Source organism: Bombus vosnesenskii, unplaced genomic scaffold, assembly GCF_011952255.1.
Source record: "Bombus vosnesenskii isolate JDL3184/JDL3185 unplaced genomic scaffold, Bvos_JDL3184-5_v1.1 scf7180000013436, whole genome shotgun sequence".
Taxonomy (NCBI): domain Eukaryota; kingdom Metazoa; phylum Arthropoda; class Insecta; order Hymenoptera; family Apidae; genus Bombus; species Bombus vosnesenskii.
In genome coordinates this window covers 140,176-164,085 of record NW_022883050.1, presented here as the reverse complement: position 1 = coordinate 164,085, position 23,910 = coordinate 140,176, and the positions used below count along the sequence as shown (strand labels likewise).

General features: G+C 44.8%; 2 protein-coding genes across 2 annotated transcripts in view; one reads left to right on the top strand and one right to left on the bottom strand.

Moving 5' to 3' along the window:
* LOC117238140 (kinetochore protein NDC80 homolog) overlaps window positions 1–23,910 on the top strand; it is a 152,475-nt gene that overhangs the window by 5,109 nt on the left and 123,456 nt on the right. The window lies entirely within an intron of this gene.
* On the bottom strand, window positions 20,161–21,925 carry LOC117238139. The gene is made up of 2 exons (XM_033502795.1): window positions 20,501–21,925; window positions 20,161–20,278 (listed from the first exon to the last, which is right to left on the bottom strand). Exon 1 carries the CDS (start codon window positions 21,881–21,883, stop codon window positions 20,504–20,506), a length of 1,380 nt encoding a protein of 459 aa, XP_033358686.1. The 5' UTR covers window positions 21,884–21,925; the 3' UTR covers window positions 20,161–20,278; window positions 20,501–20,503.

Here is a 23,910-nt window from a genome sequence, read left to right as displayed (position 1 = left end):
CCCTGGAAGAATCTTGCTTTCCTGTACCTGTCTCGTCCTCGTTACGCATACTAACGCGCGGATGTTACACGCGCGGTCGCGCGAGAAACCAAGCACTCGGAAATGGGAATCGCTTAATCTCGTGTAATCCGACATTCTTTCATCGGTTTCATGAAAGATTTATAACATTCTTTTGTCTCTTGTGCTAATATAAATGCACGAGGCTATGCAACAGTCGATTTAGCCGTTTAAAAACCGAATGTTTCTATCAGAAAGCCTCAGCTCTCCGTTATTTTGTTTCGTACGATGATGTAGAAGCGTAAAGGTGTACGGTGGTTGATCCAGCTGCGTATAAGAATCGAACGTTTTACAAAGTTCTGTCGAAATTTCTTTACTCGCTGTGTTCGGGTGTACGAAATTGTAACAATGTCGCATCGTTTATTCGTAGCAGACCTGACAGAGATTCATCACGTTTCTCCCAATGTAAAGTTCCAATTAGCATTGAAAGTAGAACTCAGATTAGCACGGTGATAGGCGTCTAGTAGAACGTAGATAGGTTCTACGACAACATAGATAAGAATAGAGCAAAGGAGTAGATAGGTGCAAAACGATTAGAAAGTCACGAACCTAAGCGAGCCCGTTAGATACACAAGTATAGTGGTATACTTTGTAGAATATTTTATGATTTGATAACAGCCGAGTCACAGACCAGTCTACGTAACAATCTTTTGCCTCGCGATGGTTTTTGGACTCGCTGTATCTATTAGGTACTCTGCGTGTAAATGTTTACTCAATAAACACACGTAACACCGCAGTTACTGACCCTCTCGTATCCATGAATAAGATATCTCACGTGCTTTTCCATTAAAACGTAGAACTAAGGTACGTTAAACGTAACGACCGAATATTACCATAAATAGAATAGCGGTATGAAAAGGTACGTTGGAAACGTGATTTACGATTACACGCGCTATAATACATCAGCAAATCGATAATAAGGAAACGTCGAACTTTTCCACAGAATTTTTAAGAAATTTCGATCGTTAAACCCTGACTTTCGAGTTACACGATGTCTTAGAATATTAAGGAATTCCTGCTACGTAACTCTCGTTCGCGAGAATTTCTTAACGCCGCGTTCGATCGAAGGATCCATTAAGAGAAAAATAATCACGATGAAAATTCATGAAGACATTATTAACGCGATACGATATGAAATTTCATATCTGCTGAACGATACGGCAGTATGAGCGAGCATCTTCTTCTTCCTTCTCTCTGTCCCCTCTCGTCCCCTTCGCGGGAACCAATTAAAATCTGGAAAAACCGAGTCCCGTTCGAACCGTCGCGATGGAGCAGGATTAATTCGTCGTCGGCCAATTAAGCCCGCGAATACCGAGGAATTAATTCGATCGCGATTTACTACGGAATGGTATCAATTAACCGGTTCCCCCGCTAATTAACAGCCACGCTCTTAATTGATCGGTTGCGTTGACCTTCGTCAGCTGAGCGCATTCACGATTCGGAGTATTTGATTACGCTTCGCGAACTTCTTTTTGCCGGTTTGCTGAAATCTTCATCGTATCCCTGTGAATATCGCGAACTGATCGCGCGGCTCAATCGAAATGAATGAACATTCTTGCCGACATCGGCGGATTGCTCGTACAGTTCAGAGCGGAAATGGAAATAATTTCATTTTCATACAATGCTTCCTCTATATTCTTATAGAATTGCCATTTCATCGAACGGTATATGCGCTGTGTCTTTGACGATCTACGTATATCTTGTCTGAACTTAACGTTTCATTATTGAACACGAAATGAAATTATAATAAAACATGTAATTTTCTCTTCCATTGCTAGATTCTTATAATATAATGGTAAGTATATACTAGCTTCTGGGAACAATTGGCGATAGAATAACTAATTCGCAATATATTTCAATCGCTTAAGGAGAGGGGGGGGGGTAAGGTTAATTCGTACAAAATAAGGCATGTTTTTGTGAATTATTCGTGACGACACAGTTAAAATTTCTTTATTAAAATCAATAGTACGTTAAAGTATGGCATCCGAAGAATATTGTATAAAATTGTCACGGAGAAATATTAAAAAGTACGACAATGGCAGCAATTATTCGGACGTGTCTCGGAAAAAAAGGTAGAATTGCGGTGCCCCTGATAACTTGAGGCTGGATCATCTGAAATAAAAAAATCAAAGTTCATTCGTTAGGTAACAGTTTTCCCCGGGTAACGCTGGGAGGGTTTTTCGAAATTTCAATTTTTCTCTTTTTTGGAACACTTTGAAGGCATAAATTAGCCGATTCTGCGAAAATTTGCGGCTAATTTTCCCTTCAAAGTGTTCCAAAAAAGAGAAAAATTGAAATTTCGAAAAACCCTCCCAGCGTTACCCGGGGAAAACTGTTACCTAACGAATGAACTTTGATTTTTTGATTTCAGATGATCCAGCACCAAGTTATGAGCAATTCTACTTTTTTCCGAGACACGTCCGAATAATTACTGCCATTGGCGTACTTTTTAATATTTCTCCGTGAAAATTTTATACAATATTCTTCGAATGTCATACTTTAATGTACTATTGGTTTTAATAAAGAGATTTTAACTGTGTCGTCACAAATAATTCACAAAAAACATGCCTTATTTTTGTACGAATTAACCTCCCCCCGCCCTTAAGGACCATTATATAAGCCGCTTCCAAGAATTACAGGAAATATTATCGATCGCGAGAATATCAACCATCTTACTACAGAAATTTCTCGTCATACTTTTGTAAGACGACGATTCACTCGCTAACGACGTTCGTACGTTCGTACCATCCGTGTCCATGTGTTCAAGCCGTGATTTATCGCTCGAGATCGAGGAAAATCGCCAAGTAAACCGAGAAAGAGACAAGGAGAAAAGGAGGTGCAAGAAAGTCGTACTTGGTCTCGCCAAGACGACGGCCGATTTGTTAAGCGTACACACCTGCCCCGGCGTCGTTCCGGGACAATAAGCTCTATCTCGATCTCCCGAAAGGTCCTTTTACCGTGTTGCCAGCAGCCAGCCTCGCGGGGGCGATATATCGCTCGAAATAATCGTGTATAGCGTTTCACTGCGGAGGTAGCACGGCCATTGTCCTTGGGCGGCTAAGTAGGTATCCTGGTACAATCGATAAAGCTAGTCTTTCGCGGGCGATTTTTGGAGAACGATCGTCCCCCTCGATCTTCGCGATCAAAGCGAGACATTCGTTCGTAATAAATTCTCTTCGCGTTTACTTGTATGAAAAGTAAAGCTACTGTCGGATTTTAATTGTCTATAAATTAACGCGTTAACTAAAACGCGACTCTAAAACTCCTTTATGATGATACGCTTGGATGATACGCTTTTTATCTGACGATATTACCTGCAAGTCGAAATAATCTTAACTTTATTTTATCGAAGCGAAATATGAGAAAAATAACATCGGCTACGACACGGGCAAAATAACGTGCTGCAGCCAATTGACTATCGCTGATTGGCTTCCCTTTCTGTCATACCATCCCTTCGGTTTCGTAATTCATAAAAAATGTCCGTGGGTCGAGCAATTTGCTCTACCAAACACGGTAATTTTTCTCAGCAATATATATACTTTGGTAACACCGATACTTTTAATAATATTCAATTGTCACGTTTTGCATACCATCGTAAATTCTCATGATCCATGAGCGAATTTCGCATGGTTTAACCGTAAGTCAGGATCCCATGGAACGGCGTTTCGAGATCGAAATCACGTGGCGGCCGATCAATCGAGATACATCCGACCTTTCGTCGCGAGATAATCGCGCGATAGCGCGATGAACACTGTAATAACGGCGGAAACTTTCTTCTTGCAGGGCGCCGGTCTCGTTTCGGGCGATTTTGGACCACCAACGAGAACGACGCTCTCTTTATCGTGATCGATTTATGACCACGCGAAAACGGCTCGCCGTGGCTCAGGGAATGGCCGAACACGCCGCGTTTAAACCAATGTAATTGGATGTAATGGAGTGGGTAGTTTGTCTAATGCGTTGAAAGGTCTGATGCGGGTAATTGGACATGGATTGGAAATCAATTTTATTCGAATAGCTTGCAATTTTTCAGTTTGATAGCGTCGGTGATTTATCGGTAGCTGTTCGTCCTGTGTTTATGACGGCGATTGGTCGTTAAATGAAATAATAGGAATCACCGTAGAATTAGACGCGCGATAACGACAGCTTGAATCTTCCATCCAATCGTGTTTCTCTATCGTAGAAAATTCAATTCTACGCCAAGTCTTTTCCAAACGTTAAAAATCTTCTTGTTTCGTGAGAAACTTCGCGTCGTTACTATACGACTTCTGGTCGTCCACTACTGAAATCGCCCTAACACGTCACGATACACCCCGTATAATCTCTTTGGAACTTCGTGGGAGCGAACGAGTGCCAAGCTCGAGAATAAATCATGCTACAAACCAGCTCGTTTGAAAAAAAAAGAAAAAGGTGGAATGCAAAAAAAGAACGGAGAATAGAAAAGCCGAACGACAATGATCGATGAAGCAGCAGCGGCGCAATGCGGACTCTAAGACAATGTAGGAAAATTAAAACTGTCCTCGATGGCAGGAATTGATTCGGCCTCCGCTGCCACGGAGAGCAGGTGAACGCCGCCGAGTCGGCCGAGGAAGAGGTTGCGAAAGCACAAAGTACAAAGTAATCTAGCTCGGAATGCCGAACGTCTCGAGCGCGATCCGCGGCTGCTGTTGCTGCCGCTGCTGCAACCGATGCCGCCACGGCTCCTCTGCTTTCACGATAACGAGCCACCGTCTATAAATCATCGGCCGTGCGAGGATCGTTTCCGCGTAGGCCGCGGCGAGTGGAATTTTCTGGCTGCGAGTCTAATGGCTCCGCCGCTCGGTTTCCTTCGCCCGCCTCCTGGACATTTTACACCGCAAAATTCACCGCCACGTGGGAGGAACGGCAATGGGAGTGAAAGATATCACGCGAAGAGGATCGCGGCCATCCACGCCGCAAGGATCGCGTTTCGATCGAGGTGCGTGTGTCGTCACTTTCTCGTACGTATCTACGTTCTGACTCGCGTCGGAGACGATGGATTACGAGTCGTCCTCCGATAATTTTGTTGGCAAATGCTTTGGTAATTTCTTTGGGTTTCCTTGTTCGGCGGGGATTTCTTAGGCTTTTCGTTGAAAGTAAACAGTCGGTGAACGGGTCTAAGTATAATGCAGATTGTCAGAAGTATTTTATAGAAAAGAAACGTTAGAGAAGTACTCGCCAGAATCGCAGACTTTCTACGAATATCTGAAATAGTCGTTAACAAAATTTGTCTTCCACGAGTAGTTCGTTTTCTGTCGCAGGTGGCAAAGCAGCATAAAAACAAGTTAACGACGTATGTAATAAGAGAATTCGAAACTTGAGCTTCAAACCAGCCGGAGGACACTCATGAATAAGAAGTCGCTTAACCCCACCTAATGTCCAATTTCCAACGTTCTTCCACGAAACGTCCTCCGACGTAAAACCGTGCGAGCGGTTCCTCATATACGATATCCGTTTGACATATCCCTTCCAGATCTCCAAGGTTAAACCAATCTACAAAATGACAGAAAGCACGTTCACCGAAGTAACGACGAGTTGAAAGAGATTCGCTGAAACGATAATTGAGAAAAGATTGAAGAGCCAGGGAAATTGTTGAACTTTCGTTCGATGCTGGGATATGTCGAAATAAATGATCTTTCTTTACGCGAATCAGGTTTTATTCTGTTATTTTCGGTCTCAAAATTATAGACCACGCGAGCTTCGGCGGTAATCTAGAGTCATCCTGTACACCTTGTGCTAAAAATTAAATACAGAATATTTTTTCCCAACGTTTCGTATACTTTAGCCCTCTTTAAATTCTCGTTATTCGTCGTACGTTTAAAAATCTAAAATCCACGTGTCGGAATTTGAAGTTCGATTGAAAATTTCTCGATATCTCTGGAACAAAGTACGATCCATTGCTGCGGGTTTACTCTCACTGCCAGAGAGATTATGCAGAGAGAAGGCGGAAGGCCATCACGCGGACGACGCAGCGAAGTTGCGAAGGAAGGTGAGCGTCCTGCGGGCGATGCAAAATGGAAAACGTCCGTCTCCGGCCGAGACGCGCGTGAAAGGAGATCGGCCAGCTGCACGCGTCTCGGCTCCGCTTCGAATAACGCGCGAGAAAGTCACGGTTCGCGATCTGCGGACGTTCGTCTCGCCACGAAGAGATATCTGGAGTATCCGTTTCACGGATTTTGCGAGTGCGTGCGAAGAAGGTGAAATCGTGATCAAACGAACGAATTGCAGATAGCCTTCTTTTTACCTTTAATTCTGTCGAGATTTCCAATACGCACACGCGGATGTAACGTCAGGTGTTTTCTCGGTCTGACCAAGATAGAATTTGACGAAACAAATAAAAAGATTACGAGAGACGCTGTAAAAAGTCATTTGTAACATTTGTTTCTTCGAATATCGCAACATTTATCGTACACTATCGACCTCGACGTATCAATCTCATCGACCATATAGAAACTTACAAGACACCGTATATAAAGGTGAGAAAAAATTCGCGCAATCAATGATGCTGGTTCCACGGAAGCGTATCGCGAGACACCAAGGCATACGCGGCGATACATCAAGCGTGGCCAGTGAAGCGACCAGGAACGTTGATTGGCGCGTTGCAAGGTCAGCTGATGCACCTGAAACGAACGAAGCCGGTGACTGAGACGCGTGGAAGTTTGCCACGAAAGAAGGCACGATCGCGATCGCATAAATCCAGGTCAAATCGAATGATCGCCATGCTTCTCGCGGATTACGCGTCCGTCTTATCGGTCGTCGCTCGAAGGGAACAAATGACGCGTCTTCGTACACGTGGCTATCTCGTAGCGATCGTTCGAAAGTGTCAGCAGAATTTTTATTCGGGAATGATCGGACGAATCGTGGTATTCGTTTGATGCGATTCCTCCATGTCGATACGAATATAATGTAGTTTGAGCTGCACACATGCTTGTCAGCAGGATAATATCGATATAATGTGATTTTTATTTATTAGGTTGTCCAAAATGTTTCTTCCGATTTATAAGGAAATAATAGAAAATGCACAATGTTTTTTCTTTTATATTAATTTACACACGAACGTAATAATAGAAATAGAACGAAACGGATCATACGTAATTCAATATAAAAGAGAAATTGTTGTTCATCTATTATCATCTTATGAAACGAAAGAAACTTCTCGGACAACCTAATAACACACACGTGTTGAGTATTGCGTGCGATATGTGTATATGTGTAAGGAAACCTATAAAGATACACATATACAAATTTCATATACGTGCGATCAGTTTCTTTGGTGTTTTCTTAGCAGATATAAAAAACATCGAACGAAAATTACATCTTATGAAACTCGAAAGCAATTTTGAAAATGAGTTCACGTCTTTAATAGAAACGAACATATTACGTACAAAAATCAAGAGGTTGTGCTCGTTGCCATTTAGACGGATCAAGCGACCAAACGACTTTATTGCTCTTAAGTAAACGTATTTGTTCCTTTTGCGCGCACCTGTGTCGATTAAAATCAAATATTCCGCAATTATCCTCTTGTCACGGTGCAACGCTATAAACGATACAAATTATCGCAAGGGCAAGAACAACATAGTCATTGGTGCAAGTTTGTCGGATGATTTTTGACGTGCACCCAAGCCGGAAGGCAATCGATCGCAACTATCGAAGTTCGAAAGATCTATCGAAGAAACGACTCGTTTTGTTTCTTCTATTTCTACTTGCTTATCGATTCGCAATAGGCGACAGCTGACCGAACTCACTTCCTTCTTATTTTATCATTTCGACTTCGTTCGTATGCCGAACCTTTATTAAACCTGTCGCATTGTGTTTGATCACATTTTTCGCTATAGAAAGAAGTAGAAAATTGATTCAACGATTGCCTCGTTGGATCGCTGTTTCTTCGAGCATTATCTTCAAAATATGTATCTGCTGTCATGGTACAAGATATGGAAATACGTGGTTCTTATCCTTCAAACATTCATTTCCAAGAACTTTTTACGCCATTTCGAATATGAATAATTGCACGTATTGTCCTTAAGAATCTATTCGTAGAATGACAGCCAAAAGATCTGTCGATCTACGAATCAAGGATCCGGTTTCGATTTATTCATCCGAGATGCCATAGTCGGAGATGTCCTCGAACGATCCGTAGCTCTTTCTATTCTCGTTTCGTACGTTTCCTTGTCAAATTTATAAATTTGTCCCGGGACACAGCGGGTCGGTATCGTGCGGCGTGGATACGCGTGTCGCGAAAGCCGACAAGCGTGACGGATGAGCTGGGACGCGGGTCAAGGAACAAAACGCCTTCTAAGGACGAACACCGCATCCCGGGACGAATTTTCTGTCACAAGCACCCCCACTGACGAAACTTACCCTGAATTATTGGACCCATGGCGACGCTATTTTCGATACACTGTTGCGTCGTCGCAAATATTCTGATCCTTAGAAGGTTTCTTTCTACGAAATTACCATTTTTCGTTGTATTTTAATCGTAATCGAGCGTTAAATTCACACTAAGAATTATTTGAAAGTTTATCTAGGGCAGATTTATAAAGAAATTTGTCATCGGTTTCAAAATTCGGTTGAGAAAAAGTGTTGAAGGAAGAGGGAACCAAGAGTAAAGGATCGTGGAATTGAATGGAGAAGACACGGGAAAAGGGCATCGATAAGTCATAGCTAAACGGAAATCACGAGGAACCGGTTTCCGGAGCGCTCGAGTTCACCTTTTGCGTCCAATTATCCTCTTACGTATCGTTCAACCACCAAGAGCACATTGTGTCGTGCCGAAATCGCCGGGCAAATTACACTTTTATGGCGGTGTTTCGTGACCATGCCCGTTCGACTTGATACTCTTGACTCTTGACAAACGCAGATGCACGCCACGGTGACAGCGGCGCGCCATTTCCCATCGCGCGCGTCTGGTCATCGTCCGTCCTCGATTGCCCGGCGTAGCGCGAACGAGTAATTGATTCGGTGCGTTTAATTTCACGAAAATTACCGGGACGCGCGGCCGCGAAACGCAAGTGCCGCTAATGGTTATAATTTACGGAAACGGGACCGGTTGGTCGACCGCGTAAAGCACCCGAGAAGACGGTTCATTATTCAGCGAGAGAGGCTCGAAGAGCGCGCGATTCTCGCCGGAAGGTCTCTTCCACCGCGCGTGTTCTTCCATGGACCGCTAGGCTTCGATGCACGCGACTTCCGCCTTATAATAGAAATATAGAGCAGGATATCGCGCTTGAACTTTGCAAGCGTCACAATCCAAAATAACGACAATCCCGTGTTAGAAAAACTCTAAAACCTGCACCCTTTAAGCAAAGTTGTATCCTGCAATTGCAAGCGTTAAGATATAACACTTTTTCCTCGCCGTATTGGTACACGAGAAGCTTGAGACGCAGCGTGGGGATGACAAAGCATTTGTCGATGTTGAATCAACATTGAATCTCGTCGAATCGAGCGTATTGTTCGATCAAAGCGAAACGTGTAAATTCGCCTGAACGATGATCGAAGAACGTGACGGAGGATTACGCCACTGGACCCGGACCAAGAGGACCAGCCGATCGCGCTTGTAGCCCATGATTGAACCAACATCGCGGCTACAACGCGCTCGCGTCCTCTCTTGTCACGGCGCGCGTATTCCTGCAAACTCGATCTCTACTATCCCTGATCGAACGTATACTTGGGTCAGCGTAAAAATCCGGTTATCTCGATTTAATAATCGTCGATGTCATTCGAGTCGTTGGTCAGCAACGATCGCGGTTACGCTTCGCCGCGAGCAAGAATAAAATTTGGCCGCTACTAAGCGGGTCGACGATTAATTCAACCGGAAGATTCCTCTGCCGCGTAGAAAATTTTTTCTCTTGCCTCGTCCCTTGTCAGCGAACGTTTACGAGACGCAAGGTGGACCCGGTGTGTTCATCGGATCGAGATCTGTAATCGGCCAACCGTGATCCACCGCACCCGGTGACTTGTTTCTAAGAAACAATGTAGCTTTGTGGATACTCGACTCCGATGATATCGGCAGGGAGACTTGTTTTTCGTCTCGCGGCAACTTCCATCCGAGTTTTTACGTGTCCTTCCTTTCTGAATCCATTAGCATTCCGACGGTTTCTGCCAGCTCTCTCGATATCTTGATCCGTTTCGGTTACGTCGGCGTGGATCGGTTCCATTCGACATAGTAATTCAAAGAATCATTTATAACAACGTTTACCACCTAAAATCTGTTACGTACGACGATCTCAGTCTGCCAACATCCGCGTACAGTCTTCTCTGGAAGCAACATCCATCCGCGAAGCTTCAGTTGGTAGAAGGATGGCGCAATTTTTGAAACATTCCGTGTGTTAGTCCGCGTTCGGGAGAGCGTTGATCGTACAAAAACCGGCGATTTTTCAAACGTACCGGAAACAGGTACGAAAATTGTGTGCACGGCGGCGCATGAAATCGCGGGAGACGTGGTCGTGTAGCGTGTTTATCGACACGAACGTTATCGCGGTCGGATCTTCCGCGAAGAGCAGCAGTCGTTCGGGTGGTACCAATTTGTCGTTCCTTTATCAAGCGTCATCTGATGGCGACCCGACACCGCGGCCGGGGAACCGAATGCAACGTTACCTTGAAGTGACACCGGGCCCACAATGGGAACAAAGCGGCGTCCAGCTCTTTGCCGGGGTTTTGTTTCATTCCGCGGTGGACAAGCCGCGTTATTTGTCATGCATTTTGACCCTCGCCGATTTCATCTTGGATATTTTTCTCTGCCTCGCTCGCTGCTCACGCGCGAATTCTAAAGGAGCCTGGTTACCCTCCCCTCGCGTCCGGTCGCCAACAACTCTGCCAGGAAGCGTTTCTTGCGAGAGGAGAGTAAGTATGCTAACCATAGCGAAGTGGTAAGCGATACAGGGTGGCTCAGCGGGTGTAAGTTTCGAAGATTGTTCAAGAGGTCGTTTCGAGCGAATAAATATGCGATCGCGGTTTTCTCGGTTGCGCGGTGTCAGCGCCACTAGTTTCTTTTCGCTGACTCATCGAGTAACCGATCGCTGACTGTCAAACACGACGCTTTTGTATTAGGTTGGGAATTAAGTGATTGCGGATTTTGTCATTAGGTGGTATTGACAAAATCCGCAATCGCTTAGTTTCCAACGCAATATATACCAATTAAACGTCTATCGATGGAATTGTAGCGACGTCTGCTCAAATCGAAGAATAATTTTTGATATATCGTCGAGTGTCCCAGCGATGAAATTGAATCTAAATATACATCGTTCGAGTGCATTACGTGTTACTGTGTATCGTTTGGATACCGAAAAGTCACGCGCGTCTGAGCTAAACATCGAAAACAATGGTATGATTACGTATTTAAGAGTGCGTATTATAATCATTTAGAATTCGCACATCACGAATATTTTAGATTAATATATACATACACGTACGTTAAATACATGGAAACGAAGATGTGGTTATCTGTGTAACTCGAGTTTAATAATTTCCTCTTACGTAAATTGAATAGCCGGCGTTCCCTGTCGAAACGAAAGTATCGATAAAAATTGGCCGTGCGATTTTCTCGGTGTTTCGTGACCGAGCAGGTATACATCACGCTCGAGAAGAAACACAGTCTGGAAAATGAAGTACTCGAATGACGCGCGATCCCATTCGGCGGAACCGGTTCAGGCTTTGTTCCGTGACCGAACACGAGAGCGGTCGAGTCAAGCGCCTTAAGAATTGTTTCGAAGATTAGTCGGCCCCGACGACACGATCCCGATAAAATTGCGACCGCTTTCGTGACCGAGAAATCGTCGGATCGCGTTCGAAAAGCTCTCGAAAATTAAACGACCGAGCGTGATTTCCGCGCGAGATTGCGCTCCATCTCCTTTCCACTTTTATGCCGTTTCGTGATAGAGAAATCCCGCGGAAAACGAGCCTTAAAATTAAATGCCAAGCGTCTTTAAATGCTTCGTAAGTCCGTGTACTTTGTAGCTTATCGTTACGAGTGCCGGTAACTTTGGTCACGCCATACAGCTGTTCTCTCTGTTGTGTGTTATACCAGAGCTTTACTAGAAAGTACAAGTTTGATAAGTGGAACGATTTATTTTAAGCATTCTCTCAACAATGTTCCAGCTATTACAAAAAAAAAAAAAAAAAAAAAAAAAGAAAGAAACTAGTCAAATCCGATCAAGCTAATCGTTTCAAATTGCCCAAGACGCGAGATTTTTTAAGATTCGTTCGTAACACGTTCTATCGCTGAATTAATCTGCTTCGTAACATGCGATCGCGATCACGCTCAAAGTAATGTTATCGAATAAAAAAAATTGCCGCAATAATACGCCTATTAATCGAGCACCATAAAAATCGGCGCCTCGACATAAAGCAACGTTTCCTTTCGATTGTCGATGGATGTTCGATCGAGGCGAAGAAGAGTGACGCGGCCAGATCGGCGAAGGGCACGCACACGTGGTAGCCGCGGTCTCAGCCTCGAGGTACCGCTTAATTGGCATATCAATCCCGGAGAAAACGGGAGATAACCGCGTCGGCGATGCGGCACAAGCGATCGAGGTCCCGCAGGTTAATAAAGTTACACAGCGGCTCGCGGCCGGCGATTAAACGTTTCGGCTGACGTTCGGGCCGCGTCGATTAATCGAATATGAAAAATCGCGGGCTCGAGCATAAACGGCGAAACCTGCGGCTGGCGAACCTGTTCTCGTTCGAGTTATCCTGCAACCGATACTGCTTGCAAGTAAATATGTACGTGACTGTATGCGTATACCATACGGAAAAAGATAATGGTACGATACTGTGACAGGGACCTAAATGACGAACTAAACGTTTTTTTAGAATTTTAAACGGTAAAATTTCGTGCGTTCTTACAGATGTAAAAGTACGGCTTAAGATGTCCCATTTGGTCACCAATAACTTTCTACCGCGATCACTAAAATAAAATTATTTTAATCGTCACGACGTCTAGAAGTGTAATAACATCGAACGATAATTTGCATAGAGTCGCGACGGAATCGGAGTCGCGGTTTACTCGGTATCGTGGGTAGAAGTCAAGTACGTAGTACTGGAGATCGAATCATCGGACAGATCGGTATCTCCAGAGTCCGCGGATTGTATCGATATGGCGCCGCTCCGTGTCGTAATGATTTTGTAACGACTTTATAGCAGATATATCGGTGGCAGGATCGATGGCTCGGGACACGGCCCTTTGTAATGTTTGCGATAGCGTGAACACTTTATAAGACAGTGACGATGGAGCGTAATGGACGAGGAATTTACGGTTGATATTGCCTCTGATTTGATTTAATCGGGACAGCTGGCTGAATAAAGGTGATACGAGATACGTGTAAAGTAACAACGAACTGCTCGTAGCATGCAGCGACGTTTTGCAATTGCAACGATTCCTTCGTTATTAGATTAAACACTAATAATGTCTCGTAACATACGATAGAATGCTTCTAGAAGACACTGTAAGTGCCAAGAGACAAACTCATGACCCTTCAAATCCTTCAAACCCTTCAAACCCTTCAAAAGGGAAGCGTGTCTGTACAAAAGCCTGCACGTGTCACATCTTAGTTGCAAGGAAATCTTAATTTGGATAGATGACATAGACAAAAGCCAGGAAACAATTAACTGCTGTTTATTCGCACTAATATCTTCCTCTACGTAGACGACATCGCGACGCCATCTTCTCGCGTTGTTAATAAATATTTAGAAAGGGAAATTCCACTTAAATTCTACGCTACGAAATAATCATTAATACGTAGAACGTTTTCCAATAGAAAACCAAAATTGTCCAATTTTGATGCTCGCAACAATTTTCCTTTTCTACAAGAGCTCCTCCACTTAGCAGCAATGGCTGCCACAAAATATAAAAGAAGAAAAGCTAAACGCCTGGCTGCCGAAGAATTCCAAAAGACGATTAACCTCCGTACGCCGGTTAACCCCATGAGACACCCGTTTCGCGTCGGAGAGGAGCACGCTAGCCGATCCTGAAGTCCTGCAGAGGACTGCGAGCGGGCGACTTTCGAAAAGGGTAGGACGTTTACGCGCACGATAGCTGGTAACGAGCAATTGGCCGGGGCCGTTTTGTCGGGTTGGGCTAAAAGCGGGAACAGGCCGGCGGGCTATTTTTCAGTAATTACCGGTATCACGCGACGTCGAAGGTGTTACTTGGTTGCAAAACGCTATAACGCGATCCGGCTTCCTCCTTGACCCGCGTGTGCGTTCCCTCGCCTCGCGGACGGCAGTTAACCGAAGCGAAACTTGGAAACTGCCAGCCGGCTCTCCGTCGCCTCGCATGACTCCGATAAACGATTATGCCTTGGTAAACGGGGCGGCGCGGCGGAGGGTCCGACTAACAACCAGGTTGCTTCGTTGGTTTCTCACGACGCCGTGTCGGCTTGCGCTGCTACGAACACCCTCGTCACACCGGCAACGATGTCGCGGTTTCGTCGCACTTCCTCATCGGGGTGTCGATGATACTCGCGAATTTAACGCTTGAAATCCTGCGTTATTCAAACTCGACGAGTTCGTTTCGTCGAGGCCGAGCTATCGAAAGCTCAATTTTATTTTTGTAGACGTGAAAGAATGATTGTAAAAAATTCCGCTCTATTTGTTCCATATTTCACGTGGAAAAAGAGCATTCACTGTTATACAAAGTTTTACGCATTGGGTGATTGGAGAAATTAATTTACATAAGGGAAATCGTATGATTTTGTAAGAATGAAAAACTAAAGGACAGATACTATCGTTAAACAGGTCGAAATTTGTTTTTTTACAACTATTTTCCAACTTTACCCGAAAAGGATGTAAAATGGTTTCGTGTATCGAAACGATGATCGCGCGTTACACGGTTGACAGACGATCAGCGGGATCGTGAATCGTGAACGACCATTTGATTTCGAACGCGAGCACGAAACAGCCGAAACCAATCCACGGAACGGATTACGTTTCAAGACTGGAAACACGGCACGATACGCGCGCGGTCCTTTGATCCCATGGAAAAGATAAGCATGCATGAACAAGCGACGACGCGAGAAGAGGGGCGAGAGGACGCGCGGATGGCATGCGAGCTTTTCGCCTTTGCCTACGATGCACACCGGCAAAGTGGAGCGTACATAGGCGATTGGCGGCGCCCCTCTCTGTTGCGGTCTTCCGCGGCGTCACGCATCGTCAGTCACGCCGCAAATCCGCCGGATCCGCGATCTCGCATCGGCGTGGCCGCGCTTCTGCAAATTGATTGCAGACTGCCAACCTATCGGGCACCGGTTGTCTCTCGTCTTTCGAGCGGCAGCAATCATTTGCAAATATGTACTATCTTTTTGCGTTGTTCGCGGCAGATCGACCAGACTCGTCTTCTATCGATCCTCTTGACGGCCGATCGACTCGCCGATCGTTCAAGGAAGAGTCGGTTTGTTAATCCGATGTCTCGCGATTTATCTGCGGACGTACGCGACAAAATACGTATCGACCGTTTTCTATTACGTCGATGTAGAACAATTTTTGAAATATGTTATCTATACGTGATTAATATTTAAAAATTCTGCCTGGGAAAGTTCAGCATTCGATGTAAATCTCGCTACGAAGAAAATCTAGCTTTGTTAAATCAGAATTACAGATGAGCGTGTGTAGAGTTAGATTGTAACTGGTAACTCGCGATATAACTTGCGATTGAGTGGACTATGAAACCGAATGGCCGACTCAAATTCTCAGAATATTAACTCGTGTTACTACGATTCTCAATGCGCCAAATATACAGCCTTTCCTCCGCGAACGAACGAGCGGCGGAATACCTCGAAATCGAATAACTAATATCGAAGGCCTACTTTGTAACCGCAGGTATATACGATCGTACGCGTTTTTCCCCGGTTATGGATGAAATCGACCTCAGAGTCTAGATTAAGTTCTTTCCCTCGATGGATCCTGCGGACGGATAAAAAAGTTGTTGGCATCCGACGAAATCGATCTGGCGGCCGAACGAAGATCGACCGATTTCAGGCAGACCGAGCGACAACGTGTACCAACGTGCACGTGCACCTCTTTAGTGGTTTCCATTCCCTTTGCATCTTTCTTTATCTTCGATCTCTGTCTCTTTCCTTTCATCTCGTTCTGATTTCCGAGGTGTTTACTCGACTGTCAAAGTACATCGATTTGTTAGAAATGAATATACGTTTGGAGGATGAAACGAGGTGCTTGAAAATGCCACGGAACGTTGAATCGCGGAATGACGAGGCAAAGATCCTCGTGGTTTAGCTTGGTGATAGTTTCGTGTTGTACGCACACGTTAGATTAGCCTCGTTATCACAGATATGTTTCTATTTTAACACATTCGACTCTCGATTGCAAATCTCTCGCTACCTCTAAACCGATCGAGTCTCCGTATTCTATGCAGTTTTCTCATCGTTTAATCCCATCGGTGGAGCAATGGAGCGGCGCGCAGCGAAGCGGACACGCACGATCGGCTTCTGGCGCGGTCGATCGTCCTTGCCGGCATTCCCCGTATTAATTTGCCGGAGCGTGCATGGGACAAAGCGAGCAAAGAGACACGGTGTGTCGCCTCGGACCGATTGGCCGGCGATGATAAGAGGGACGGCGTCCCACGGTCGGCTCCCTGTTCCGCCTGTTCCTCCTCATCATCGTCCTCGTCCCGCTCCTTTTCTGCCCCCGGTAGGCAGACTTCTTTCGGGAGGCGTTCGTTACGGATGGCTTGGCTACCCGACGACCGTCTTTTGTGCCGTCGCCGGTCATAATGACACCAGGCAAAAACTGTCAATGCTGCCGCATATCGGCTTCCATGCATGCATTAGCTGTACGAGGCGTTCTTCGGTTCCTTTGCCTGCTTGCTGATGCTTCTTCGATTGCTTGTGTCCGCTGCTTCGCACATAGACAACGTTATTGCGTAGAGAATCGATCGGAAGCAGGCAAGAAATCTATTTTTAAAGCGGTTCGTTTTATTATAATTGTTTTTATTATAATCCTGGAAACACTAGCTTTCCCCGTAATCGGTAAAGACAACACGACGTAAATATGTTTTACCGGACGATCTTTTCAAAGTTTTATTCCGAAACTAGGTTTTTGCGATCAGTTATCCCATTATTTTCTCTCTGTTTTCGTTTTTTTCGATCGAACTATCGGTAATCTGAGGTAGTATCTACCCGACAATCCCATTATATCTGGCAGACTGCACATCGATTAATACTGGCAGGAAGTTCGCTCAGACGTTGATCCGCACCTTAGTCACGCGTTACGCGCAGAAATTAGATGACACAGGCATCTTTTCGTAACGGTATACATGTACCGCGCCAATAAGCCGAGGAGGCAGAAGGAAGGTATTGTCGCATTAGACGTCGCGCAAGAAAACGCATTACAACGAAACTAATAACGAATGTAACGGGACGCGTGTGCACGCTTCAACGTTGGCATTTTTTAATCTCGCGAGCTCGCAGGAAGATTCGACTCAAGTAGAACGAGCCATATCTCTTGTCTGATTGCGAGTGAAAGAAAATGCTGGGGAAAAAAAGGTGAATGGTTCACGGAGGACTGGCTCTTTAGGATCGTGTTTCTTTCGCAAGTGCAACGATGCGTGTCCATTTTATGACACGAAGCTGCAGCCCTTTCTTTCTAACGCACTTTGTTAGAAACTAGAAACGAATCTTTCTTTGCTCTTTTTTGCCCCCTTTCCTCTTATCCTTCCATACCTTCAAATCACTTGATATTTGTACGATTACGTGTATAAGTATTCTCCTCGCAGCATATCCTTCTTACGAATATTCTCAATAACCGTTTCGCTTGCTGCGTCGTTCAGCGTGGCTCAACCTCTTCCTTTGTGTCACAGTCGCGTCGCAACGTGCGAAGGAAAAACGACAGCAAGAAGAGGATAGATCGCGCGTCGATTTCTTGCAGATGGAGCACGCGGCGATCGCCATAGCAGGATCTTAATCGGCGTGCAATGGATCTTCTTCCCTGCATTCTTGCTCCGTTCAATGTCCCATAGAAATCACGACGATCGTTGGATTACCGCGTCGAGATGGTTCCTGACCACGATTTTCCAGTTTTACCCTTTAAGATCGCGAAGAAAACAGCTGCGTCTTCGAGTTACAGAAACGCGTAGATCAGTAGCAGCGATTATGCATCGAGTTTATCCAGCGGTTGCATAAATTGCTTTACAAGCAAAACTTTCTTTTCGTTGGCAAGATCCGATTCGAACGGCCGTACACCGTCAGCGAAAAAACAAAGCATAGCAAAGTTAATTAGCGAACGCGGGACCGCGGACGCACGCTCCAATCGCGAAAACCGTTTTCCAAGCGGTTAACTCGTCTAACAATCGATAAATTCGATTCGATTCTCCGCGGTATCGCTTTCTATAGTCATCGTGACTATGAACAACGAACGTTCCAAGTATCTTTGTTCGTCGAAAGACACGCGAAACAGATTTCGAAATTTCGAGATAAATATTTGTGTTCCTCGTCTTAACGTTTCCACGTTTTCGACGGTAGTCACGTATGCAAAAAGAAAAATAAGAAAACAATTGGCCGAATAATACCGTTCTGAACAGAAAACTACATATAACAGTTTTAGTACGTGCCATAATAACGTGTTCTTTTATTATCGTCGGTAACTGCGAACAAATTTTCTAAGATTACAAAATAATGGAAACCGGTTTGTGACGTCATGGTCGTTGAACTCGACTCGATGTCGATCACGATATTAAATTGCAAAAAAACATATATCAGTATGCTAAAAGGCATATCTTTGACCTTGGAATTAAAGCTACCTTGGACTTCCTCCGATGCTTTAATTTATGATCTTGTCGATTCCGATATCGACAAGCGTATTTCTTTCGACTTTCCCTTGATTTAATGTATTCTACCTCTTGGAATGCGCTTTGGAAACTGTATCGAATTAAACGACGGATCTCGCGATAAGATCGATTCAACAATAAAAACACCATTCCACATTAATTACCCTTCTCGTTCGTGCGGATCTGCGTTGCACGCGGCGCGAATTACATACTCCTCGCGCTTCTTAACGCGACGTTGCGTTCGTTTTTTTTATCGCGATATAAAAGGGAAAGTTCGGCTAGTCCGACGGTGTTGGTCAACCGGTCGCCTGCACGGTTAAATTGTGACAGGATGTTCGTAAGAGAATCCACGAGGGCCTTGCGTTTTGCTCGAGGAGAAAGTTGTAGCGGTGTTACGCTACTTTTTTTTTTCTCCTCTCTGTTTTACTTTTTTTAGCCGTGAAATATTACAGACTTCAAACAAATCGTTGATAAATGATTAATGCGTTATTTATCACTTACGTATCGATGATCTGGTTCTGGCTAAACCAGCCGAAGAGGAATAATTTCATCTTCGTTTCTGTCACCATTTTACAGACGAGAATGTCTGCGAGTTTAAAAATAGACTACAAATCGGACAAAATTCAACGTACCGTAGAATTTAAAAGCAACAAACCCGTATCGACTTTATTTTTCTAGACGATCTCTCGACTCGAGTCGTTCGCTAGCGCGAACGGTCGGTACAAAGCGTTTAAAAAGCGGTCGCTCACGATCGAGATGAATGACGAAGTCGCGACGAGAGAACAGGATCGAGAAGATTCGGTCGTCGCGCCGTTCAGCGACATCGACACGACAAGGCTTGCGACGTCGTTGGCGATGGTGGCGGCAGGCCGATTTTGACAGTCGCGCGCTGTCTCCTCCATGATGAATGAACGACTCGCGGCTCGATCGACGTTATCGTAAATCTTCCCGACTCGGGGCTATTGTGAAGTCGCTCGTCATCCGTTTCGGTCTTGTCGCGCAAGCACACGCCGATCTCGAGCGAAGTGAGGTCAGATCGATATCGAGACTCAAACCGGCCGAACTCGATTTGAATTCCGATTAAGACCTCTTATAATGTTCGGAGATGTCGTACAGGCCAATGAAATCGACATGAACCGTGCGGTACCCACGACGGCATGATTTCTTGCGTGTCTTCTTCTTTTGCGGTCGATCTTTACTTCTTTAATCTGTCGTCCCGATTTTCAACTAGTGAATTGAATTAGACAATGAAAATGAAATTGATAGGTGAAATTGAATATTAGCTGTTTCAGTGGAATGATATTGAAAGACAAACATAGGCATACATTCACGTGTTATTTATTTGCATCTTAGTAATATATAACATGTATATTATTCTATCAATTACGTCTATTATGATGTCTAACCCCTGATCCCATAGTTGCTGTATTACACCTGTCAACCAAAACGATGAATTACAATTAATGATCAGCAATTATATCTTTGCTCGTGGAATACAAAAAGTGGTCATTAACACTGGCACGAACATCGTTTACATTATTCCGACGTATTTCTCGTATATTTCGCGTCTCTAAATCAAAAAGTCTACGATATGTACGGGTCGCGTCAGTGCGAGTGTTAAATCGTTGGATTATTTCTCGAATCACGTGAACCTACATTTTAGAATACGCGCGAGACCACTGACTCGGTCACACGGCCGCCCAACATTCTGCTTTGCATGGTGTCGACCACGCTCTCCTTTACTACGCGCATTGGTTCCTCTATCACCAGGTTCGCAGGCCTCACTGCTGTCAGAACTCTTGGGTTGTAGAACTGCATTTGAGGTACATTCACGTAGGAAAGCATCTCCGGATCCGACATCATGAAAAAAGAGTTGGATGGCGAAACGACCACCTGCTCTCTGTAAGTTGGTACCACCGAAGCAACGTCCATGACTACTTCATTTTGCACTGGCGAAACGATGATTTCTTCCGCCACGGGCTTGACAACTTCCCGGGTGATTGTTTCGACGACTGGATCGTTTGACACCACCACAGATTCCTTGACCGAAACCGAAGGTTGTTGAACGATGTTCACGTTGGTTTGCGCCGGCACAGGTTGAGCCGATTGAATGATCTCCGTGAATGACGAACTCGGCTGAGCGATCACGGTGGCGCTAGGTTGTCCCTGGATAAAGCTCAGAGTTTGAACAGGCTGTCCTGCTGGCTGGATGCTGAGAGTTTCGACAGATTGCGCTCCAGATTGGATATTGAGGACTGCAGGCTGTTGAGGATTGGACTGGATGCTGAGAGTTTCGACAGTTTGTGGTCCCGATTGAATATTGAGGAGCTGAGCTGGTTGGCCATTGGATTGAATACTAAGAGTTTCGACAGTTTGTGGGACGGGCTGAATATTGAAAAGTTTGGTTGGCTGACCATTGGCTTGGATACTCAAGGTTTGAACTGGTTGTTGGATGCTGAGAGTTTCGACAGCTTGCGGTACGGATTGGATATTAAGGAGCTGGTTTGGTAGTCCATTGGCTTGGATACTGAAAGTTTGAGCAGGTTGTTGAATGCTGAGCGTTTCAACAGTTTGTGGTGCCGGTTGGATATTGAAAAGTTGAGTTTGCTGGCCATTAGCTTGAATGCTTACGGTTTCAACAGCCTGTGGCACCGATTGGATGTTAAGAAGCTGAGCTGGTTGACCATTAGATTGAATGTTAATGGTTTCGGCAACCTGTGGCGCTGATTGAATGTTGAGGAGCTGACCTGGTTGACCATTGGCTTGAATGCTCAAGGTTTGAACAGATTCAGGCTGTTGGATACTTAGGGTCTGCATCGATGATTGCCCAGGTACCTGGATACTGTAGGTTTGAGTTGGGAAGAGCGTCGGAGGCTGATTTAAATATAGCACCGACTTCTTAGATCTCTCCAGGTCCTTCACTTCTTCTTCCAACTTCAGGATCTCCTTTTCCAAAGTTTCTTCGGTCTTCGACGTTGGGACAGCCTGGGCTACTGCCAGGCCCGCAACGAACAGTGCGAATATTTTCTTCAGATGCATTTCTTCTGATTGTTCTTCGGTGTCGAACTGTGTCGATCTTGGCGATGAGGCTTCTTTTTAAAGAGATCCTCGCTCTCATCAGGCACGTTTGACATTGAGATATCTCACGTAACGAAAACACGCACGAGCGCTGATACGCGAGATCGCGGCTTTATCAGGTCACGCAATGATACGCGTTTGGTACAAGTGTTATACAATACACAACTTTTGGAATTTATGTAACAAAAGAGGATATCTCTTATGTATTCTTTTATTTCTTTTCTCGTGTTGAATAATTGTTATCTCATAGAGCCTCGGAACGTACCACTCTACAGTTGCGTAAAATATACGTGACACGTATATTCGCTATCCGTAAACAAGTTTTACGCAAACTTTGGTCTATACAAAAGTAAAATCCGGAACCTTGAAATTAAATTGAACGAGTTAATAGTTAATTTAGAAACAGTCGAAAAGAAATAAAGATTGAAACTATAATTCAGCTTGCGATTAATTTCATCAAAATTTAATTGTACGTGTTTTTATAACGACGGCGAACTTTAAAATTGCAATGAAATTTTAGATTTGCTCTCGTAAACCAGAGCAGAACAAAGTAGAAACATTCGATCGTTCCTGAAACATCTTCTTCGATTTCCACTACTCACGACCACGAGTCTTTCCTAAAATCGTTTCACCTAATTCTATCTATTTATAGATACCTTTGATTCAGATGGTAATCGTCTAACGTGGAACCGCCAGACACCAAGGTTAGAAGTTTGCCGGCTGTCGATCGATTCGAAACAGTCGTGCAACCCCCGATCGTAACTCGGCTGAAATCGCGTTCGACTCATCCCTGTCTCACAGATCATCGTTTTCGCCCTCTTTCAACCCCTCTGCTTCTCTCCGTGCAATTTCTTTCTCCGTAAGCAACGTTGGTATTTCCAGGACGCTGATATTAACGACACCCGGTAGATCGTAATTTTGTCACCCGACCATAGAAAGAAGGAAGGGTTTGGCGCGCTAAGAAGCGGCGCCGGCTAATTGCATGCATTTTTAACGGACGATACGTCGTAATCGGCGCTGCCGGTATGATGGAAACGCGAGCATAAAGCTTTACGCTCGCGGCACCCTGGGGAGAACGTTCGAGGGGTCTCGGCTCGACTGCGCCGTTTTTATTTTACCGTATGGTCCTGTGGAAAGGGTGAAACGGTAACTGCGATACTTACGACCGAGCAGAAATTCCTAAAGGGATCTTCTTTTTCTTGTTCTTCCTCTTTTTTCCTCTTGTTTTCGGCTGTGAAGGCTTCTCGTTGGAGATTAGCGCAGACCGTCGACGTATCAATCGTTTTAAACGGATCCGAGGTTTTAATGAAAAGCAAAGCGGAGCGAGGGGACGAGAGATGGAATAACAAGGGTTATGGCAAATCGTTTTCTGGAAAATTTTGGTGCCTTAAAGACCAGATGCTTTCTAGACTTTCTCGGAATTTGCTACTTTATATCTCCCATGTAGATGTAGATTAAAATTCACATGCGTTCAATTTACGAGGTTCCACGATCGGCAACGAACTATATAAATCGTGTCGCACCTATTCAAGGGGATTTAATGGACATTGATGTATCGACGATTCGGGACGGGCGTCCACGTGGCGTGATTAACGCCGACCTGTCCATACGGCCGAGAATAACGGCTCACGGCTTTCTGGTGTCCCCGCGGTGAGATACGCCCGGACCTCGTTCACCTCAGACGATCGGCTCTCGGTGTCGGCCTCTTTCGCGAGATACTCGTGTCGAGTCTTCGACTTATCGACCTTATTACGTCGCTGGCCTCTGAGCTACCGTCTGCGGATCTCTCTTCCTGACAAACAGATTTCCAGACCGGTTGCCGAGCTTCAGTTTCGCGACAACGGAAACAAGCGATTCTTTTCGTTTGCGTAGATTATTATCGTTCAAATTATTATTATTATCGTTGTCGCTGACAGATTGTCAGAAACGATACTGGTATCTGTTTGGAATAAAAAATAATCGGACAATCGCTCGGTACGTACGTCCGT

Bases quoted from the DNA above. Each gene is read 5' to 3' on its own strand.
- LOC117238139 (XM_033502795.1), bottom strand. From the start codon at position 21,883: ATGCATCTGAAGAAAATATTCGCACTGTTCGTTGCGGGCCTGGCAGTA.